General features: G+C 41.4%; 1 protein-coding gene across 2 annotated transcripts in view; it reads left to right on the top strand.

Annotated features, from left to right (window-relative positions):
* Window positions 1-7,735: 7,735 nt before the first annotated feature.
* Window positions 7,736-20,764, top strand: part of LOC121567541 (ras GTPase-activating protein 2) — a 71,723-nt gene continuing 58,694 nt past the window's right edge. For both annotated transcript variants that reach the window (XM_041877667.2, XM_041877666.2), the window contains exons 1-5: window positions 7,736-7,869; window positions 11,150-11,273; window positions 15,660-15,763; window positions 15,864-15,958; window positions 18,814-18,890. In XM_041877667.2, the coding sequence (XP_041733601.1) occupies window positions 7,812-7,869; window positions 11,150-11,273; window positions 15,660-15,763; window positions 15,864-15,958; window positions 18,814-18,890 (458 nt within the window). In that variant the 5' untranslated portion in view covers window positions 7,736-7,811. The remainder of the gene's footprint in view (window positions 7,870-11,149; window positions 11,274-15,659; window positions 15,764-15,863; window positions 15,959-18,813; window positions 18,891-20,764) is intronic.

Below are 20,764 nucleotides of genomic sequence, written 5' to 3'. Positions count from 1 at the left end.
GGTGGCTATTTGAAGAATCTCAAATATAAAATATATTTTAATTAGTTTAACACTTTTTTGGTTACTACATGATTCCATTTGTGTTATTTCATAGTTTTGATGTCTTCACTATTATTCTACAATGTAGAAAATAGTAAAAATAAAGAAAAACCCTTGAATGAGTAGGTGTTCTAAAACTTTTGACCGGTAGTGTACGTATCGTTAGGATCGTAAGAAAATCCATACACAATTGTTAGGATCGTAAGAACAGCCATGCGTGAAACGTAAACGTGAAATTTCATCTGTGAACATACAAACACCATGGTACGATTACGGACTAACATTTTAGGCTTGAACAAATCTTGTGTTGCAATTCTAACGTACAATAATACCTTTCAGAGTTTTGGCAGTTTCATCTCACCAACAAAAGAAACGTACACCAAACGGCCTATGAGGAGTGCTACGCGAACAAACATAACACAGTATAGAAAAATAAAAATAAAGTCAGGGAAACCGGAAAGCGGTATCCTGCATGTTTTCAAGTTAAAAGTCTCCATTCTCTATTACTCCTCAGCTGAGTTTACTTCACATTTAGGTAGCTAATGTAATGGATTTGTTTGCCAGCACAAGTCTAGATAGTACTAGCTGTATTACTCCTGAGTGGCGCAGTGGTCTAAGGCACTGCATCGCAGTGCTAACTGTGCCACTAGAGATCCTGGTTCGAATCCAGGCTCTGTCGCAGCCGGCCGCGACCGGGAGACTCATGGGCGGCGCACAATTGGCCCAGCGTCGTCCAGGGTAGGGGAGGGAATGGCCGGCAGGGATGTAGCTCAGTTGATAGAGCATGGCGTTTGCAACGCCAGGGTTGTGGGTTTGATTCCCACGGGGGGCCAGTATAAAAAAATACTAAAAATGTATTCACTAACTGTAAGTCGCTCTGGATAAGAGCGTCTGCTAAATGACTAAAATGTAAAAAAAAAAATGTATATTATGCCTACAACAGTGAAGTTTCAGTCCGCTAGGTGTATCTCTACAGCATGGGCATATCTCTGGGTGACGTCGACATCCCCATGCATGCACCTTATCAAAATATGACTAATTAAATATTGCAGCATTCCGTTTTCTGGGCTCTGTCTTGCATCATAACCAGTAGTATATACCAGGAATAATGAAACATAGAATAATAATAGCTGTATGGTGAATCTATGAATTATATATGACCACTGGAGTCTTCTTTTTTTTTTATAGAATATTTTGAAATGTATTTCATCACTCAAAATCTTGCCAAAGCAAATTCTGTAGGAGGGGTTAATATGAATTTAAAATAATTTGACATGATTTATGAACATATGGAATTTGAAATGAACAAGGAAGAGGTTAAACGTAGGCTAAGTCTGGCATTTGCTTATTCCCACACTTTACAATAACTCTGTTGCAGTGGTCTTAGGCAGTCTCCGTATAGGCTATTCCCTCCATCGCGACACTGCTGCCCAGTTGAAGAGCTTGTGATCGCCATGCAGCACCACAGCACCATGCACCTTCGGAAAAGCACCCCTCAGCCTCAGAAGATGCCCTTCTGGAGGCATGCAGCCAGAGTCATTATACCCTAATGTAGGCCTATTTGCCTAGTAGCCAAATAAAGTGCAGAGCATGCATGATGCATGCAACTCATCATTCCAACATATTTTAACATTTAATTAATTCTTCATTCAGTTCAGTCAGTCAGTATGTCATCCATTTTGTCATTTGTCTGAGTTGCAATAGGAACTAAATCAAAGAGAATAGAACAGCCTTATCCATTTGTTTATTGAAATCCATGTGTGTATTCAAAAATTATCTAAATTTTCCAAAGTTCTTTAGCCTATCACTTCAATAATTTAGGCCTATCCCCCCCCAAAAAAAATATAGGCCTTTAACTTGTTGGCATTGCAATTTAGGCTATCATTTTGGGTACTGGTGTCTTGCGGAATAATTGTAGAACTCGATTTGTGTTTTATAACTGTTTTTATTATGGGCCTCCCCTTAAGAAGAGACCCTAGCTCACAGGCCTCTAAATACATTAGAAACAAAATAGTTGAAGAAGGACATGCAGTGGCTGATAGGGAAAACAGATCTGGCAATAAGAATAGTCTATAGATAGTCTTGACCATTTGGGACCCCTTGGCTATTTCACTCAGGACAGGTTATAGCCAAGACTTAATCAATATTTTGTTTTGTCTCATTTATTGATATGGATATAGCCTCTGCGTGATGGGATTGTGCAACGCAAATGGCTATAACAAGCCTGCATAGAGTGGAATTTGCAAATACAACAGTCAAAATGCCTAATATAAGGCCTACAGTCCGTGCTCCCAAATACTGGAAAACGTGTGATTCGTTAGGTTACATGATTACCACTAGCCCCACGAGGCTATAAAAATACATTATGCAATTATATGGCCATTAAATAACACACAACAGCATGGCATATTTATAATAGTGGAATAGGCCTAGCCTAAATCATATTTACTTTCTATTTTGCAGCTCAGGCGGTTATTCTAGACAAGGCTCTTCTGTGTCTTTATAGTATCATTCTCACACAAGTCATTTGCTGAAGGCCCAAGCCTATACTACGCCATCTACTGGTATAACGTCATTATCGAATGCCGTTCTAAAAACAAGCTCCAGACTTTATTTTGGAAATTAAACCGGAAGCTGCAAAGCAACTCTAACGTCTGGGCTAGAGTTGCTTGATTGACTAGCTAACTTCGACTAGCTACGTTCGGTTCATGTCCTTTGCAGATGCCACATTCCTGACAAAAGTGTGTACGTATAAAGAAGATCTGTAACCGAGTAAAGGGAGACTTAAAGTAAGAATTTAACGTGTAAATGTTCATTCATAGTCATGACATAGGGTTTGTACGTTTACAGATCTAATTTAACGGTTACGTTTCATGTTTCACGTATGGATTTTCTTATGATCTAACGATACGTACGTTAAACCTTTTGGCAGCTATCTGGCTCCATAACAGGAGGCCATAATTGGTAAGTCCTTGCACTGATGCAGAGTTTGCAGCTGTTACTTTCATAAGGCAAATAGAAATAAAAACAAATCAAAGCCATCAAATATTTTTACGGTTTACTTTACTGAATGCTTCTCTTTACCTTTGTGTTAAATGTTTTACCTAACTTCTCAGTTGTATTACCTTTGGTAAATAAAGAGTGTGTAGACTTTGCAAAAGTGCAAATGCTTTGTAAATCTGACTGTCTGTTTACTCTGGTGCTCTGTTGGATTCAGTTCTAGTCACTTGGTGGCCTCGGGGTCAGCCCATCTGAGAAGTTAATTCCTTTCCCATCATCCCTCAACAAAACCAAGCAACATTTTAGAGTCTGGCCCACATGACGCAATATCCAGATGTTCCCCTCTCTCCATCCCCCTAGAGTCGGGACTGGCTCTGATCTGGTAACAGGTTTATTAGGTACTACGGTACTTACCTTCTCCTCCACAACCCCCTTGTTACCCAATGCTATCAGCTTCTGGATAAACCTTAACTACTACTCTCTGCTCCTTCAATTAGTAAGTTGACTGTGTTAATGAAGATAAACCATTGAGGTGGCTGTTAAGTCACAGGCCATGAGAGTTTGACTATTTACAATTAGCTACACAGTCTAAATAATAGTTATTGATGAATAATCCATATTTGACAATTCAAAGCTGATACCCATAAGGACCACATGTATGCCTATAACCAAATGCAAAGCAGGTTAGGTTTGTACTTTGAAACTTCCTCTGGTTTATGGAAACAGTTAATTGAATCACACTGGTCTCCTCTCCTGACAAGCATCTGGCCATCTAATCTACTTCCTTCAATGAGGTAAGTGGTCACAGATAAAACATCCATATGGGTGATTCCTCACAAAACTAGAACAAAAAGAAGAGCATGATTTTGGGGATTTTCACGAAATGTAGTCTATATAAGGTTCCTTTGGTGGAAAGATTGTTGACATATTTGTACCTTAAAAGCATAATTGAGAAATAATTAATTGAAGCTGGAATATGTGACATTTACCCAGGCCTCCTTTAAGACTCCATGTTTCATCTGTAGGTGCTACAAAGCAGAAGTTGTTGTCATATAAAACCGCTTGCTCTGTAATATGAGTATTATTATTATTATTATTATTTTAAACATGATTATTTAAAAATATTGCATTTTTGATTTGGCTAATGTTTCAATATATTGTTGATTATAACATACTCTACAGGCATAAGATCACATTTCCAGAGTGGGATCTCTGCTACTTTTGGAGTTATGATCCAATTTGTAAGAATTACCAACAGAGTGAATGTGAAAATGGTCTCCCTCTGCTGCTGATTTGCACGATGTGTAATGATACAAGTAAAGGAGGGCTGTGATTGGTTACATTGCCTGCTATGCCAATTTATCTGTATAAAATGGTTCATAACTTTAAAACTAGGAGAGATCCCACTCTGGAACTTTGATATGCCCGTAGAGTACAGTGGGGAAAAAATGTATTTAGTCAGCCACCAATTGTGCAAGTTCTCCCACTTAAAAAGATGAGAGAGGCCTGTAATTTTCATCATAGGTACACATCAACTATGACAGACAAATTGAGAAAAAAATTCCAGAAAATCACATTGTAGGATTTTTAAATGAATTTATTTGCAAATTATGGTGGAAAATAAGTATTTGGTCACCTACAAACAAGCAAGATTTCTGGCTCTCACAGACCTGTAACTTCTTCTTTAAGAGGCTCCTCTGTCCTCCACTCGTTACCTGTATTAATGGCACCTGTTTGAACTTGTTATCAGTATAAAAGACACCTGTCCACAACCTCAAACAGTCACACTCCAAACTCCACTATGGCCAAGACCAAAGAGCTCTCAAAGGACACCAGAAACAAAATTGTAGACCTGCACCAGGCTGGGAAGACTGAATCTGCAATAGGTAAGCAGCTTGGTTTGAAGAAATCAACTGTGGGAGCAATTATTAGGAAATGGAAGACATACAAGACCACTGATAATCTCCCTCGATCTGGGGGCTCCACGCAAGATCTCAACCCGTGGGGTCAAAATGATCACAAGAACGGTGAGCAAAAATCCCAGAACCACACGGGGGGACCTAGTGAATGACCTGCAGAAAGCTGGGACCAAAGTAACAAAGCCTACCATCAGTAACACACTACGCCGCCAGGGACTCAAATCCTGCAGTGCCAGACGTGTCCCACTGCTTAAGCCAGTACATGTCCAGGCCCGTCTGAAGTTTGCTAGAGTGCATTTGGATGATCCAGAAGAGGATTGGGAGAATGTCATATGGTCAGATGAAACCAAAATAGAACTTTTTGGTAAAAACTCAACTCGTCGTGTTTGGAGGACAAAGAATGCTGAGTTGCATCCAAAGAACACCATACCTACTGTGAAGCATGGGGGTGGAAACATCATGCTTTGGGGCTGTTTTTCTGCAAAGGGACCAGGACGACTGATCCGTGTAAAGGAAAGAATGAATGGGGCCATGTATCGTGAGATTTTGAGTGAAAACCTCCTTCCATCAGCAAGGGCATTGAAGATGAAACGTGGCTGGGTCTTTCAGCATGACAATGATCCCAAACACACCACCCGGGCAACGAAGGAGTGGCTTCGTAAGAAGCATTTCAAGGTCCTGGAGTGGCCTAGCCAGTCTCCAGATCTCAACCCCATAGAAAATCTTTGGAGGGGAGTTGAAAGTCTGTGTTGCCCAGCGACAGCCCCAAAACATCACTGCTCTAGAGGAGATCTGCATGGAGGAATGGGCCAAAATACCAGCAACAGTGTGTGAAAACCTTGTGAAGACTTACAGAAAACGTTTGACCTGTGTCATTGCCAACAAAGGGTATATAACAAAGTATTGAGAAACTTTTGTTATTGACCAAATACTTATTTTCCACCATAATTTGCAAATAAATTCACTAAAAATCCTACAATGTGATTTTCTGGATTTTTTTTATCATTTTGTCTGTCATAGTTGACGTGTACCTATGATGAAAATTACAGGCCTCTCATATTTTTAAGTGGGAGAACTTGCACAATTGGTGGCTGACTAAATACTTTTTTTCTCCACTGTATATTATGTTCATCAATATCTAAAAACATTTGCCTAATCAAATGTTTTATTTTCTATATTCATAAATTAATAGATCATTGTTATTGAAGTCAAAATACTACTCATATTACAGAGCAAGCGGTAAAGCTTCAAATGACACATTTTTGCTTTGTAGCACCTACAGATGAAACATTATGGAGCCTTAAAGGAGGCCTGGGTAAGGCCAAAATGTCACAAATGTTCCAACTTGAATTATTTCTCAATTATGCTTTAAAGCGCAACTGAAGGCAATAAACAACTTCTCTGATAGAAAATGGCCTATGTGGCATCAATATTAGTCCGAAAAATGTATTCTAGTGTCAAAATTGACTACAAAGTGTAAATAGGATCATTTTGGTCATAATGTCAGTCTCGTCCAAAACAGAGTTTTGTAAGTAAGTTCATCATGACTTACTTGAGGGTAGGGTTTTGATTTCAACAATGTTCACTTGCCCACTAACACGGGATACACAGCTGCGGTGATTGCACTCTATCCAATCCTACTGCAAAACTCAGACAGTGAGAGACTTCCCAGCAGGGCCGCGGATCTGACTTTGTTTACATCAAGACAACACTGCCATTTTTTTACTTGAGAAATACAGCACCAAATTGCGATAATAAAACCTTCTAGGCAAAAACTTTAGAATAATTTACAGATTTCTTTACTTATCTTAGATTCATTCTAACTATTTTGAGGAAGTGATCCTGGCTTTGTTGCTATGGTGTCTCATGGGGGACAAACATCAGCAACTACCACATCGAACCACACCCCAAAGACTGAAATCTCGTTTTTCTTAATGAGCAACTGTGCATTCAGTCGCTCTAATAGCCTCTTAAATGTACAGTAACTACATGTAATCTAAGTAATCCCCGAAAATCATATTATTAATCATGAGAGGACCATAAACAATAACTAGTAATGCGTCATAATCAAAGAAAGGTTCAAATCTCACCTTTCTGGTAAAAATTCTTATAAATTGTTCAAGTACACAGTACAAATATTAGGAAAATATGAAATATTTTATATGACGTATTCCTATTGAACAAAACTGTATGAATAAGGCTTGAAATTACATATGCTTTATAATCAAATGATAAAATCACTTACTATAAGATTTCACCTTCCTTATAACTGTAAAATACACATTTGTATTCCCTCTGTCCTTGTGAATGTCCTGAATAGTCTTGGATCAGCAATCCACCATCCAAACTGTGACTACCTTGAAATAAGAAAGAGATGAGTGAAGTGAACATAGCCAGTTCCCTGTATTACTGAAAAAAACACAATCTGACTATACAAAACTATATCAGCAGTAGACCTGAACATTGTTAACTTTCAAATAACAAAATATCAAGATATGCTCCTAGTGCAAGCATAGAAGTTAAAAGTATTGTCTGTGCAAGCTCTGTGTGTCCGGATGTCGGGTACCAAAATATTAGCATCAGAGAGAGGTGGGAAAGAGGAGCATCCTCTCATCTTTTATACTTTTTTTGTAAATCCTGAACAGAGCTTCCGTTTGTTTTACAAACTGTGAGAGCCCGTGCAGTGAAGACTATTCACACAAGTCTCTCCAGCTAGTCTAATGTCAGCTTACGGCCAATAGCGCTCGTAGTGACGCTGCAGTAGGTTGGCCCTTCGCTTGCATTCATAAACGGATATGATAGCTAAGCGTTGAATGTACTACTGTAGCTACAGATACACAGTCAAGTCGGACCATGGCGGAAGAAGACGACACGAGAATTCGGATTTTACAAAGCCTGCGGGGAAAGATATGTAAGTGCGAACAATGTCTTTATTGTATCGGCATTCTTCAATTGAGGGGGGGCTAACAAAAAGTAAACGACGTGAGAGAAAAAAGGGGCGCGGTACGATCAACACAGCCAGCTCATGAAGATAGATTGAGACATTGTTGTGAATGAATGTTGCCCGGGCCCAATCAAACTTGTTTTATATTTTCAGAAAACACTGTCACAATGTAGCGATTTATTTTAATCAGTTCCTCATCCGACGTCAGCTTTAATACAGCTAGGCTAGCTCCTGACAAAAACATAGGCAAAGACGGGCTAGCTAGCTAGTACAGTCAGTGGCTAGCTATCCACACACACATCAAAACACATTAACTAGAACTGGCTAGCTGTGTTAGCTGGCTCGCGCTAGTTAGCTACGTAGCTAAGCTAGCTGTCTATCTTACTAGCAAACGTAATGTGTTTTCAGTGAAATTGTGCCACTCCCTATACAGATAATTTGTTTCAATGTATCTTATCTTACCTAGATAGCATCGAATCAGAATGTGTAATTCATAGCTAGTTAGTTACCTTGCGTCTCTGTTCTCATCTTGCGAAACGCTCGTGGCAGGAAGTTGTCTCCGTGTGTTGGTTAGCTGCTGAAATTAATTGTGTTGAAACAGCTAACTAGTTTCGATTTACATTTACATTTTAGTCATTTAGCAGACGATATTACACTATTCCAGATTAGTCATCACTTGATACATTATTTTGGAATTTTAAACCATACCCTTCTCCAGCAGGGTTAGCTAATTGCTGGTTTTCGTTGCTTTCATATTTCTAAGAAAAAATCATGAATTTACCCAGAATTTAAAACATGATTAATTTCATCAAAGATCATGAATACAAGGTATTCTTATTTGAGTGGAACTTTTACACTTTCAGGATATATTTGGTCACAAATATCCTTATCCTTGTCCATCATTCTTTGAGCAGGAAAATAACATGAATTGCAATGGAATTAATAAAAGTTTCATAATACATTATTTGAGCTCTGTGTGGCCCCCCAAAAATAAAATCATAAGGACAGGTGGATTACTGAAATGGCTTCTTTCCCATGAAAGTCGGGTGCATGCATTTTTGTTGCAATTAAGAGACTTGAGGTCCTAAACACAATTCCACATGGTCATCCATCATTATCCTCTGTAAAGGATGTAATTTCATGACTTACGTCAATGATTAACAGCTAGCCTATAGGCAGATATTTAAGTAACTTTGTCAAAGTCCATTTGATAAAGAATTAGCTTGAGTTCATAAACATGCACCTGGCTTTCATGCAGGCAGTTTGTTCGTTTTGAATGAGCACAGTACCGCAACAGGATCTTTTGATGGAATGTTACTGGCACACAAACAATACTGTCAGCTTTGTAAGGGTAGCTGTGTGAGAGAGAACAAGACCATTCACATTGTCCATCTACTGCAAAATGAGAAAACAACACACTAAGCATTGCATACATACACCTGTCTTGATATCAGGAAGTCTAGTAAAGTATGAATTTTGCAAACATGTCAGGTTCTCAATGGTCTGAAAGATGGGACTCCTCTTTTGATCAGTGTTTTCACTTGGAAAATAAAAAGGGCTAATTGTAGTAATTGTATCATGAGAAGCCCTTGGTTATAGACTACTGTATCACTACTCTACCAGTACTCCTCCCCCTCTCTCTGGCTCTGATGCTCACTTCTGCAGATGCTATCATGTGTGTACAAACAAGCACACACATTGACATGCACACCAGCACAAAGTCATCATACACGTGCAAATAAACAAAATAAATGAACGCATTATGCACTCGTGCACACACGTCGGCTGCAAAACAAATGGCAGTTTCACTACCATGCATTGATGAGCACCCAGGAAGCAAGATAAAAAAAATTGAGGAACTGTTTGCAATCTTACGAAACCTTTCTTCTTCCTCTTGGGGTTTCTCTTTATGTCTTAAACGAAAAATTGTCAATGGAAGTTGTAGTCTATTCAGTACAAACAGAGAAGTTTGTAGTAGCGTGACGTTTGCTCTTTGACCTCTTGCCTCTGTGTTTCCACGGCGACCAGTGCTTTTTCTTGTGAGGTGGCGTGGAGGAGGATGGGCTTAGCGAGGGCTTGAACTCCCCTGCAGGTCAGGCTCACCAGGGTTTAGTGGCAGCTCAGGGCTCTGCTGTAGGTTTTCACAGCCCTTTTCTGGGATTAAACATATTAATAGACCTTTAAAGAGCCTGATCCCCGACTGGCTTTTCCCCATTCAAGTTTGCTCACCCTTACATATCCCTCCCTCTCGGACCAATTTAGACCGCTCTCAACCACTTCACACTGAATAATCTTGTGGTTCACAACTTCACACATTGGGACTGAATGAAAGTTGTGAGAGAGAGGCTAATTTATTTATTTTATGTATGTCATAGTATTTTTGGGGTTGAATGAAAGTACAGTGTTAATTGTAAATTCATGCAAACATGAACCTGGTAGTGCTCCATATAGCAGATGTAGACAGACTGCTCTATTACAGGTAGTGTGCAGTAGTATATCAATATTTTAGATGGCATTCGCTGCTGTGCTGCTGATCCAGGTGCAAGCAGTTTACCTGGCTGGAGATTTCCGAGTTGTTTCACATTTGTGAATCAGCGCACCACTGTCAGAGCCAGGAGCATGCTGGGAGGAAGCTGATGCGCTGTATCTTTGACCACATCTTACGTTATGCTCAACTCAATTTAGGCCACATCTTCCCTGTGCGCCCCGCTCCTTGCCACCCCAACCATGCTCACTGTCACTGACACAATCGATTTTATGGACCCCAGGACTCCCTGGAAAACAGTGGCAAGTGTTACTGAGTGAACTATCCTCTGTATTCTGGCTAAATACATAAATGAAATTACTAGGCCCCTACATGCCACATCATGAAGTTGTCAAAATGAAAACAAATCTTCAAAGAAGGCCTAACTGAACTGTTTTTATTATTTAAATCAGGGCTGTTCAATGTTGGTCCTGGAGGGACGAAAACACTTCTGGTTTTCATAATCTCCTAATAAGGGACTATTTCAGACCTGGAACACCAGGTGAGTGCAATGAACTACCAAGTAGAAAAACAAAATCCAGAAGTGTTTAGGCCTTCCAGGACCGGAATTGAACAGCGCTGATTTTAAATGTTCACATTAGTATTATCAACCATAGTAACAGCAGGTCAATAGAAAAGAGACCTTGGCAATTATTTGACTGAAGTCTATTTTTGCACGTTAGCACCACCTGCCTCTCTGACTCTCTCCTCCCTATCCTGCAGGTGAAGGCAAGAACCTGGGTCCGTGTTCGGGGCCCAACCGACAGCGGGACCTCTGCACCTTCTGCACCATCAGCCTGGACCAGGAGGAGGTGTTCCGGACCAAGGTGTTTGACAAAAGCCTCAGGTAACAACAGTGTAGTAGTAGTATTATAATATTATACAGCCTATGCCATTTAGCAGATGCTTTTATCCAAAGCGTCACAGCCGTGTGCATACATTTTATGTATGGGTGGCCCAGGGATCAAACCCACAACCCTGGCGTTGCTATGGCAATGCTATACCAACTGAGCCACAATCTCCCTGCATTATCATCCTCAGACTAAAGGTAGTCACTATCTGGCCTTGCTACATAAAATCTGATTTTAACCCTTAACCTTAGGCCTAACCCTTAGGACCTAGGCCTGAATAAACCATTCATGTACATGCTCCTTAACCTTAGGCCTAACCCTTAGGACCTAGGCCTGAATAAACCATTCATGTACATGCTTATCAGTCCCAATAATCTAGCCAATTTGGTTCTTTGTAGCATGGCCATCTAGTGATCACCTTAAAAATGGGCACATGTAGGCTACCTTCATACAGTGCACTCGGAAAGTATTCTGTCAGTGACCATCGGGTTCTTGGTCACCTCCCTGACCTTGGCCCTTCTCCCCCGATTGCTCTTTTTGGCCAGGCGGCCAGCTCCAGGAAGAGTTTTGGTGGTTCCAAACTTCTTCCATTTAAGAATGATGGAGGCCACTGTGTTCTTGGGGACCTTCAATGCTGCAGACATTTTTTGGTACCATTTCCCAGATCTGTGCCCCCACACAATCCTGTCTCGGAGCTATAAAATCAAAATCAAATCAAATCAAATTTTATTGGTCACATGCGCCGAATACAACAGGTGCAGACATTACAGTGAAATGCTTACTTACAGCCCTTAACCAACAGTGCATTTATTTTAAACAAAAAAGTAAGAATAAAACAACAACAAAAAAGTGTTGAGAAAAAAAGAGCAGAAGTAAAATAAAGTGACAGTAGGGAGGCTATATATACAGTAAAATAAAGTGACAGTAGGGAGGCTATATATACAGGGGGGGTACCGTTGCATAGTCAATGTGCGGGGGCACCGGCTAGTTGAGGTAGTTGAGGTAATATGTACATGTGGGTAGAGTTAAAGTGACTATGCATAAATACTTAACAGAGTAGCAGCAGCGTAAAAAGGATGGGGTGGGGGGGCAGTGCAAATAGTCCGGGTAGCCATGATTAGCTGTTCAGGAGTCTTATGGCTTGGGGGTAGAAGCTGTTGAGAAGTCTTTTGGACCTAGACTTGGCACTCCGGTACCGCTTGCCGTGCGGTAGCAGAGAGAACAGTCTATGACTAGGGTGGCTGGAGTCTTTGACAATTTTGAGGGCCTTCCTCTGACACAGACAATTCCTTTGACATCATGGCTTGGTTTTTGCTCTGACATGCACTGTCAACTGTGGGACCTTATATAGACAGGTGTGTGCCTTTCCAAATCATGTCCAATCAATTGAATTGACCACAGGTTGACTCCAATCAAGTTGTAGAAGCAACTCAAGGAGGATCAATGGATACAGGTTGCACCTGAGCTCAATTTCGAGTCTCATAGCAAAGGGTCTGAATACTTATGTAAATAAGGTACTTATGTTTTTAATTTTTAATACATTTGCAAAGATTTCTAAAAACCTGTTCTCGCTTTGTCATTATGGGGTATTGTGTGTAGATTGACGAGGAGTTTTTATTTATTTAATCAATTTTAGAATACGTCAGTAACGTAACAAAATGTGGAAAAAGTCAAGGGGTCTGAATACTTTCCGAATGCACTGTATGTTCAAAAGTACCTCACATCACCCCATGCAAGAACAGCGCAGTGAAGACATTTCTCTTGTCATGTTAGCCTAGCCTATATTGCAATACTGCCATGGTTGCTGACATGAGGTGATATCATATGATGTGTAACATCCTCTTCCTGCAGGGCCCAGATCTTTTTGCATTGATCATTTTGTGTCAGATGTCATCAGGCATGACATAACAGTATCCTTTCCTTACCATCTCTCCTAATGTTGAAATGTGTTCATCATGATCGATGTGGAGGTGTCATGTAACACCATTTGAAAACGTAACCCTTTAGCCTATATGTTTATTGTAACCTGGAGACGACCAGGACTGCCCAACTAGAGGCGCAGCTTGAGTCCAGGAAGAACAGAAGGACACGGAGCTGAGTTGTGGGCGTAGTGTCAGTTGGGCAACACCAGACGAGGACACTGTTAGCTGAGCTAAATCCTCTACGAAGAGAGCAGCCATATTGGATTTGAAACTAACTATGCTGCTTACAAGCTCCGGATTCAGAGAGCTGTGTGGGGGAGATGGACATGGGTAGAACCTAATGTTTCTACTTCCAGTCTCGTTCATCTCACTGTAAACACACAGTGCTCGTCTTCTCTAGGTATTTCACAAAGCACAGCGGTTATTTTTCTCTACCGCTCCAAACCCGCCGTTCAAAGGGCTCCTTTTACAGTGTCTAAGGAAGTGTGTCCTCCAACGCTCTCCCCTGTCTCTCTCTTTCTCCCTCTCTCTGCAGAGAATCTCAAGGTTGTTGCCTCCCGCCACTGTCACGTTGTCATATGTGAAAACAATTGTAGTAGAGTGGCTATACCGGTACAACATTACACTATTTATGGGGAGGTTAAAGGAAAATACAACTCCAAAACTATATAGAACTTTCAAAATACAGAAAGTGGCACAGTATGATGATATTGTGACACTCTCTGCATTTTGAAAGTTCTATATCTTGATTGCTGAAATGCAAAACATTTGGGACTGTATCAAAAGTGAACTATTGAAGACAATAGCAAAAGATTGGGGAGAAACGGGGAGAGACCTACCTGAATTTGTTCAATAGGTTTTTCAAAAGAAATAAAAAAATTCTAACTGTTTGGACTAATGCTTACACCTGTGTTCTGTCTGAGAGGGAGGGAACGGGAGATCGAAAGAGGAGGTACTGTGTGTGTGTGTGTGTGGAGGCTACAAGTGCGTAATTCCATGTTATTATGTGCACAAACTGGAGGACGCGTGGGTGTCTGCAGCCTGGAAGTGTTGCCAAACCCTCACTGTGGAAGTGACAGGCAACACATTTCACCAACCATGCAGTACTGCATAGAGGGTAGCCATACTTGAACACTGCTTTTTTGAACAGATCATAATGTTATTAGCACTGTTTCTTGACTTTTAAGATAATGGAACAAAAAACCTGTCAGTTGTCCTGTTTTCATACTGGTTTTCATACACCTGCTAGCCACGCTTAAACCTGCTTAGCTTTTACTGTTTTGAGAAGGCTGCATAATGGTGTAGCCAACAGCCAATCTTGACATAAAATAGGCCTCGTACCAAGGTAACTACCAAAGTAACAATGTAGCATAATAACCATGTAACAGGCTAGTAACTATGTGCAGTTATGGAGAGCTGCACACTCTAGGAGCTCAGATGCAATCATTTAATAACTTAATAACCAATGTTTCCACAGACAAGCTGTCTTCATCATGGTATAATGACAAACACTGCGGGTCACTAGTTTATATAGTGCCAAAGGACACGCACAATAGCAAAATCACAAGAATGGCTTCAGATCAAAGTCTACATTGAGACCGAAGGGAGCAAGGGTCTTAAAATTATGTTTTACTATAATTGTATTTTCTTGGAAAATATTAATAAGTGGCAAGTATGTAACTGTCTGTTAGGCTCAGAAGGGCTCTTTCTCAATTGTCTAAAAACATCTGTCCTCGCCTCCTACTTCATTGTACTGATCTGAAAGAACTGACCTGGTGAAGCCAGCCTAGTGATGCGCTTCCACCATATTGTTTTTACCTTGCAACTCTTTTCCCATCTGTGAAAGTGATGGGGAGGAGAGAATAGATTTTTAAGCAGTTAAGATTGGGCTCAGGACTGCTAGCGAGACACTTAACCCAATGGAAAAAATAAAATCTAATTGGACAAGGTTAGGTTGCACCAGCTCCTTTTCAAAACATTCTCTCCTGTCGGCCCATGCCTTGTACTGAACTCAAATGACCCCGGTCAGAGCTGGATGGTACAGCTGCTTGGCACCCTCTCTCTCTCTGCCTGCTCTTCCAAGCCACTTGTATGCTGGTCAGTCAGCCAGTCAGTCCGAGGAGGCCTTGCCACCACAGCGCTAGGCTATATTTAACACCTGCTGTTTAATGATTGCTGATGGAGGGCGGTCTATGGATAAGGCCTTGGTTTGTGTTGTCTTCTGCCCTTCCAATTGTAGCCTGGTTCCAGATCTGTTTGTCTTGCCAACTCCTTGTCATATGAGTTGTTTGGCAAGACTGCATAAACAGTTCTGGAATCAGGCTAATCAGTCATAAACCCTTCCCAATCAAAAGCCAACCAAGTTTTCAGTAAATGTTCCCTTTCCACAGGTCAGCCTGTTCTCTGAACGTAGCCTAAGATGTCTTCACTAAAACGACTTCCTGTGTGGTTGTTTTCCAGCCCTTTCTACAGCGAGGACTTCTACTTTGAGATCCCACGACCATTTCAGTGTTTGTCCTTCTACGTATTCGCCAAGGGTGTTTTTCAAAGGGACCTGCCTGTCGGTGAGTAGGGACTGACACACACACACAGTTACACTATGCTTTCAGCTGGATGATTTCCAAGTATGTTGACTTCTGTCTGTCTGTCCATGTGTGGTTTCAGGGAAAGTGTCCATCCGGAAGGAGGAACTGTGTAAATTCAGTGGGAAGGAGCACTGGTTCGGACTGCAGCCCGTGGACCCTAACTCTGAAGTCCAGGTGGGTATCAGTCAGACGGTGTTCAGACATCTTTATGTGTACCCAGTTGGTCTGGGGAGAAAGGTTCACCTTCTAGTCAATGTGCTAGTTCCTGTAGGTGGTCATTCCGCCACCATAAGGCTGTCCAATAGTATTGATTCTGGTTAGTCACCAGTCAGACATTTGGCTTGGTCCAACTGTCTCTGCAGCAGACACCTCCTCCTCACATCCTGTTGTTGTATTTTCTCTATGCTGAGAGGCTTGGCAACCGGGCTGATTCACTGAGGCTCTAGCTCAATTGATTAAAAAATCTGTTCTCACCTCATCTCCTCCTCTTCATCTGCACTGATTGGAAATGACTGGTGAAAACAATATGGTGGAAGCTCACACTTTCACCTGGTCAGTTCAGTGAGGAGGGGATGCACTTTTTATAAAATTGAGAAAGAACCAGGAGCTCTGCTGTTTTTCTGATGTCAGGACATCTGGCTCAAGTGAGAATGGGGAGGGGGAATAAGGAAAAACTGGAAAAAAAGAGGACTTCCGCTCTCCAAGATGTATCCATTTGCTGGTCTTCTTACACTAAAATAGCCTCATATCGAGTCAATCTTTAAGCGTCTGCCCGGGCTGAAAAGCTATGGTCAGATGCCTCTCGGTTACATAATGGTGTCCTTAACATTTAACCTGGTGGTGGCCGTTTTGTTCTTGAGTGATGAGCAGATTTTAGGACACTGAAATCTGTCGGAGAACGGGCTGAAATAACCCAGTGTCCTACTGCCACACCATCCTGAACTGAGCTAAGCCCACAGACATGTTACCCACTCACAGTAAGCAGTGTAGGACAGCTCCATTTAACCCCATTTCACTCCACAGTTGTAGCATTTCATGTCTAGGGGTGCCCTAGTCTGGGCTATTCTGAGGAGTGTTTTGCTACACTGACTCACTCTGAAGATGACCAGGGCTGCCTCTCAACTAGAGACACAGCTTGAGTCCAGGAAGAACGGAAGGACACTGAGTTGGCTGTTTGTGTGCGGTGGGCGTAGTGTCAATTGGGCAACACCAGACGAGGACACTGTTAGCTAGGCTAAATCCTCTACGAAGAGAGCAGCCGTATTTGATTTGAAACTAACTATGCTGCTTACAAGCTCCCCATTCAGAGAGATGTGTGGGGGAGATGGACATGGGTAGAACCTAATGTTTCTGGTTCCAGTCTCGTTCATCTCACTGTAAACACACGGTGCTCGTCGTCTCTAGGTATTTCACAACGCACAGCAGTTTTTTGTTTATTTAATCTACTGTTGCAAACCCGCCGTTCAAAGGGCTCCTTTTACAGTGTCTAAGGAAGTGTATCCTCCCACGCTCTCCCCTGTCTCTCTCATTCTCTCTCTCTCTCTCTCTCTCTCTCTCTCTCTCTCTCTCTCTCTCTCTCTCTCTACTTCTCTCTCTACCTCTCTGCAGATGCATGGCCTTTCATATGGCTTTAAGAATCTCTTTCTCTCTCTCTCTTTGCAGAATCCCAAGGTTGTTGCCTCCCGCCGCAGTCACATTGCACAATGTTGTCATGTGAAAACAATTGTAGCAGAGTGGCCCTAGTCTAGGCTATTGTGAGGAGTGTTTGCTACAGTAACTCACTCCGAAGTAGGTGTTCTAAGTCTTGTTACATCAGTGATGGACTGCGGTGTGTGTGTGTACTGGTGTTCTCTCTGAGAAAGGGGTTAAAATTGATGCAGCAACTGTGAGTGCAATAGGCTGAGAAGAGCAGGAGTGGGTTAGAGGTGGTATCTCCTATGCGGTTGTTGATGGTACAGATTGGAATATGTTGAAGTTGCCCTTTTTGAAGTTGACTGTTTTAGGGTTTTTCCGGCCTAATGCTTAAGGTTAGGGCTTGGGGAGGGTAATCTGTTCCTAGATCTGTGCCAAGTGGCTACTTGTACGTGAACCTGATAGTACAATACAGGCCAAGACATGTTTTAAAGGTGAGTGCCAGTGAGCTCTGTTGCTTTCATAAGGGCACGCAACGAAAAACGCTTTGCAGCAGAAAATGAAAACGAGTGCTCTTAGTCCAGGTAGTTCCTCCCTGTTACAGTCCATTTTCCTTCGTTTGGTGTCTAATGAACACAACCCTGGTGACATTCGCTCAGCCCAGCAGGCATGCCAGGGTAATTCTCACCATGTCGGTCAAGGCTTATCTTCCATTAGCGACAACAATCTATATCTGAGCTCAACTCGTAATGTATTGCGGAGGGGAGAGTGAGTGCTTGCGGGCATATTGTGTTTATTTTTTTTCTATCTCTGCCTCCCTCTGACACTTCCGAAGGCGAGGCAGCAGCCTTCACCACATCCGACCTGATAGACTTTGAGCGTTGGTTCACATGACAGCTAGCTGTGCCTTTATCGCACACCCTGATGCACACACAACCACTACTAACCTGAAGCCACCATAGAGAAATACTGGGGAGGTTAGAGGACCTTCTCTTACTCATATCCACCACTTTAGAATTAACTTTTAACTCATTCATAGAGTAGGCTACTCTATGAATGTAATCTAACCTCTAAAAGTCAATTATAAACGTGCCCCTCTTTTGTAGGACCCTTGTTACAGCAGCCATGGCTCATTTAGAATGTCTTGTGAATAGATTAATATAATAGATTAATTTGAGTCATTCGATAACTTTGACTTACAAAATATTGTGTGCTACCTGTACCTCTCCCTATGCGAGTGAATGAATGAATGGGACGCACTTACTCTCCTTTTGTTCTCATACAGTACTCATTTGCATAGGGTCTGGCATATACCACCAATGTTGACAGGATAAACACTAAATAAATCCTGTTGACTGTCAGTATGCTCTGATGTCATTTCCTCTCTCTCCTCTCAGGGAAAGGTCCACCTGGAGATGCGTCTGAATGAACTGATCATTGAGAACGGCTCCATGTGCCAGCAGCTACTGGTCCGGTGAGTATACTGATCCAGGGTCAGATTTGCGCAACTCAATATTAGGAAGGTGTTCTTAATGTTTTGTACACTCCGTGTGTGTCCATGAGTGTCTAATGGATAGACCATATGGTTCAAGAGAAAATTGCCTAATTAATGAAAGAAGCATCTAATCAACAATGGCATTATTTTCAAAGAACTCTGCAGCTCTTCCAGCTTTTGACTTTTTTCACAACTGCCACCAGTTTGACGGCAAAATATTGACTAAACAAATACATATTGACATAGTGAAATAAGTGTGTAAAATATATATATAAAGGATATCTCATGCTGAAACCCTCATTAAACACCAATGCTATTAAAGGTTATGGTTTATTTAGGATAATGTTTTACAAGTATGTCATTCAAATGTTTTTGTTTATTATTTAATTATTTTACATGTAATAAGGCCACACAGGGCCAGAGATAGACACCTGTGATAATCTGAAGTACCCAAAAACGCCACTAAATGTCATTTTATAATATTCCCCCCCAAAACTTGAAAGTTAACAAAATTCTGGTAGTTTACTGGTAAACTTAGAAAGTTTACAGTAATATACCCTCCCGTTGCAACCCTAAGGAGGACACACACGCACTGGCGTCACTTGGTGCACTGTCGTTGTCTGTGTCACAGCTACACATGCACACACACTGACTGGGCAATGGCGACGTCATTCTTACAGCATACAGCATCATAGATAGCTGTTTATTAGTCCCATGGCTGAGTGAGTGGTTAGGAAATATCGTCATGACGCCCTAGACAAACCATGCCTACACTTTCAACCTGTCTCTTCTCTGACAGTTGGCTGATTTTGTTCATTCATTCACAATTTTGGTTGCGTCCTGTACTACTAATTTGCATTGCATCCTGTCTAGTGTTTGCCAGAACAGCGGCTAGGTAATCTGATCTGCCCACTCAGGATGTGCTGCTACCCCTCAATCGAGATTTGTTTTGTCAGTTGGAGACATGTTGTAAAAGTGTACTAGCCTTACTTTAACAATAGGAAATGATAGGGATAACTTGACAACTTAACATCTCCAGCACCACCCAAACATCAACATGCAGTGCATTCGGAAAGTATTCAGACTTTTTCCACATTTTGCTACGTTACAGCCTTATTCTAAAATTAATTACATTGTTTTTTTCCCCTCATCAATCTAAACAATACCCCATAATGACAAAGCAAAAACAGGTTTTTAGAAATGTTTACAAATATATACATACATACATACATGCATACATACAGTGGGGAGAACAAGTATTTGATACACTGCCGATTTTGCAGGTTTTCCTACTTACAAAGCATGTAGAGGTCTGTCATTTTTATCATAGGTACACTTCAACTGCGAGAGACGGAATCTAAAAATCCAGAAAATCACATTGTATGATTTTTAAGTAATTAAGTTGCATTTTATTGCATGACATAAGTATTTGATACATCAGAAAAGCAGAACTTAATATTTGGTACAGAAACCTTTGTTTGCAATTACAGAGATCATACGTTTCACACTGCAGCAGGGATTTTGGCCCACTCCTCCATACAGACATTCTCCAGATCCTTCAGGTTTCGGGGCTGTCGCTGGGCAATACGGACTTTCAGCTCCCTCCAAAGATGTTCTATTGGGTTCAGGTCTGGAGACTGGCTAGGCCACTACATGACCTTGAGATGCTTCTTTCGGAGCCACTCCTTAGTTGCCCTGGCTGTGTGTTTTGGGTCCTGGCTAGGCCACTACATGACCTTGAGATGCTTCTTACGGAGCCACTCCTTAGTTGCCCTGGCTGTGTGTTTTGGGTCGTTGTCATGCTGGAAGACCCAGCCATGACCCATCTTCAATGCTCTTACTGAGGGAAGGAG

This window comes from Coregonus clupeaformis, chromosome 6, assembly GCF_020615455.1.
Source record: "Coregonus clupeaformis isolate EN_2021a chromosome 6, ASM2061545v1, whole genome shotgun sequence".
Classification (NCBI taxonomy): domain Eukaryota; kingdom Metazoa; phylum Chordata; class Actinopteri; order Salmoniformes; family Salmonidae; genus Coregonus; species Coregonus clupeaformis.
Note: the sequence above shows the minus strand (reverse complement) of the source record. Positions and strands in the feature narration are given on the sequence as shown.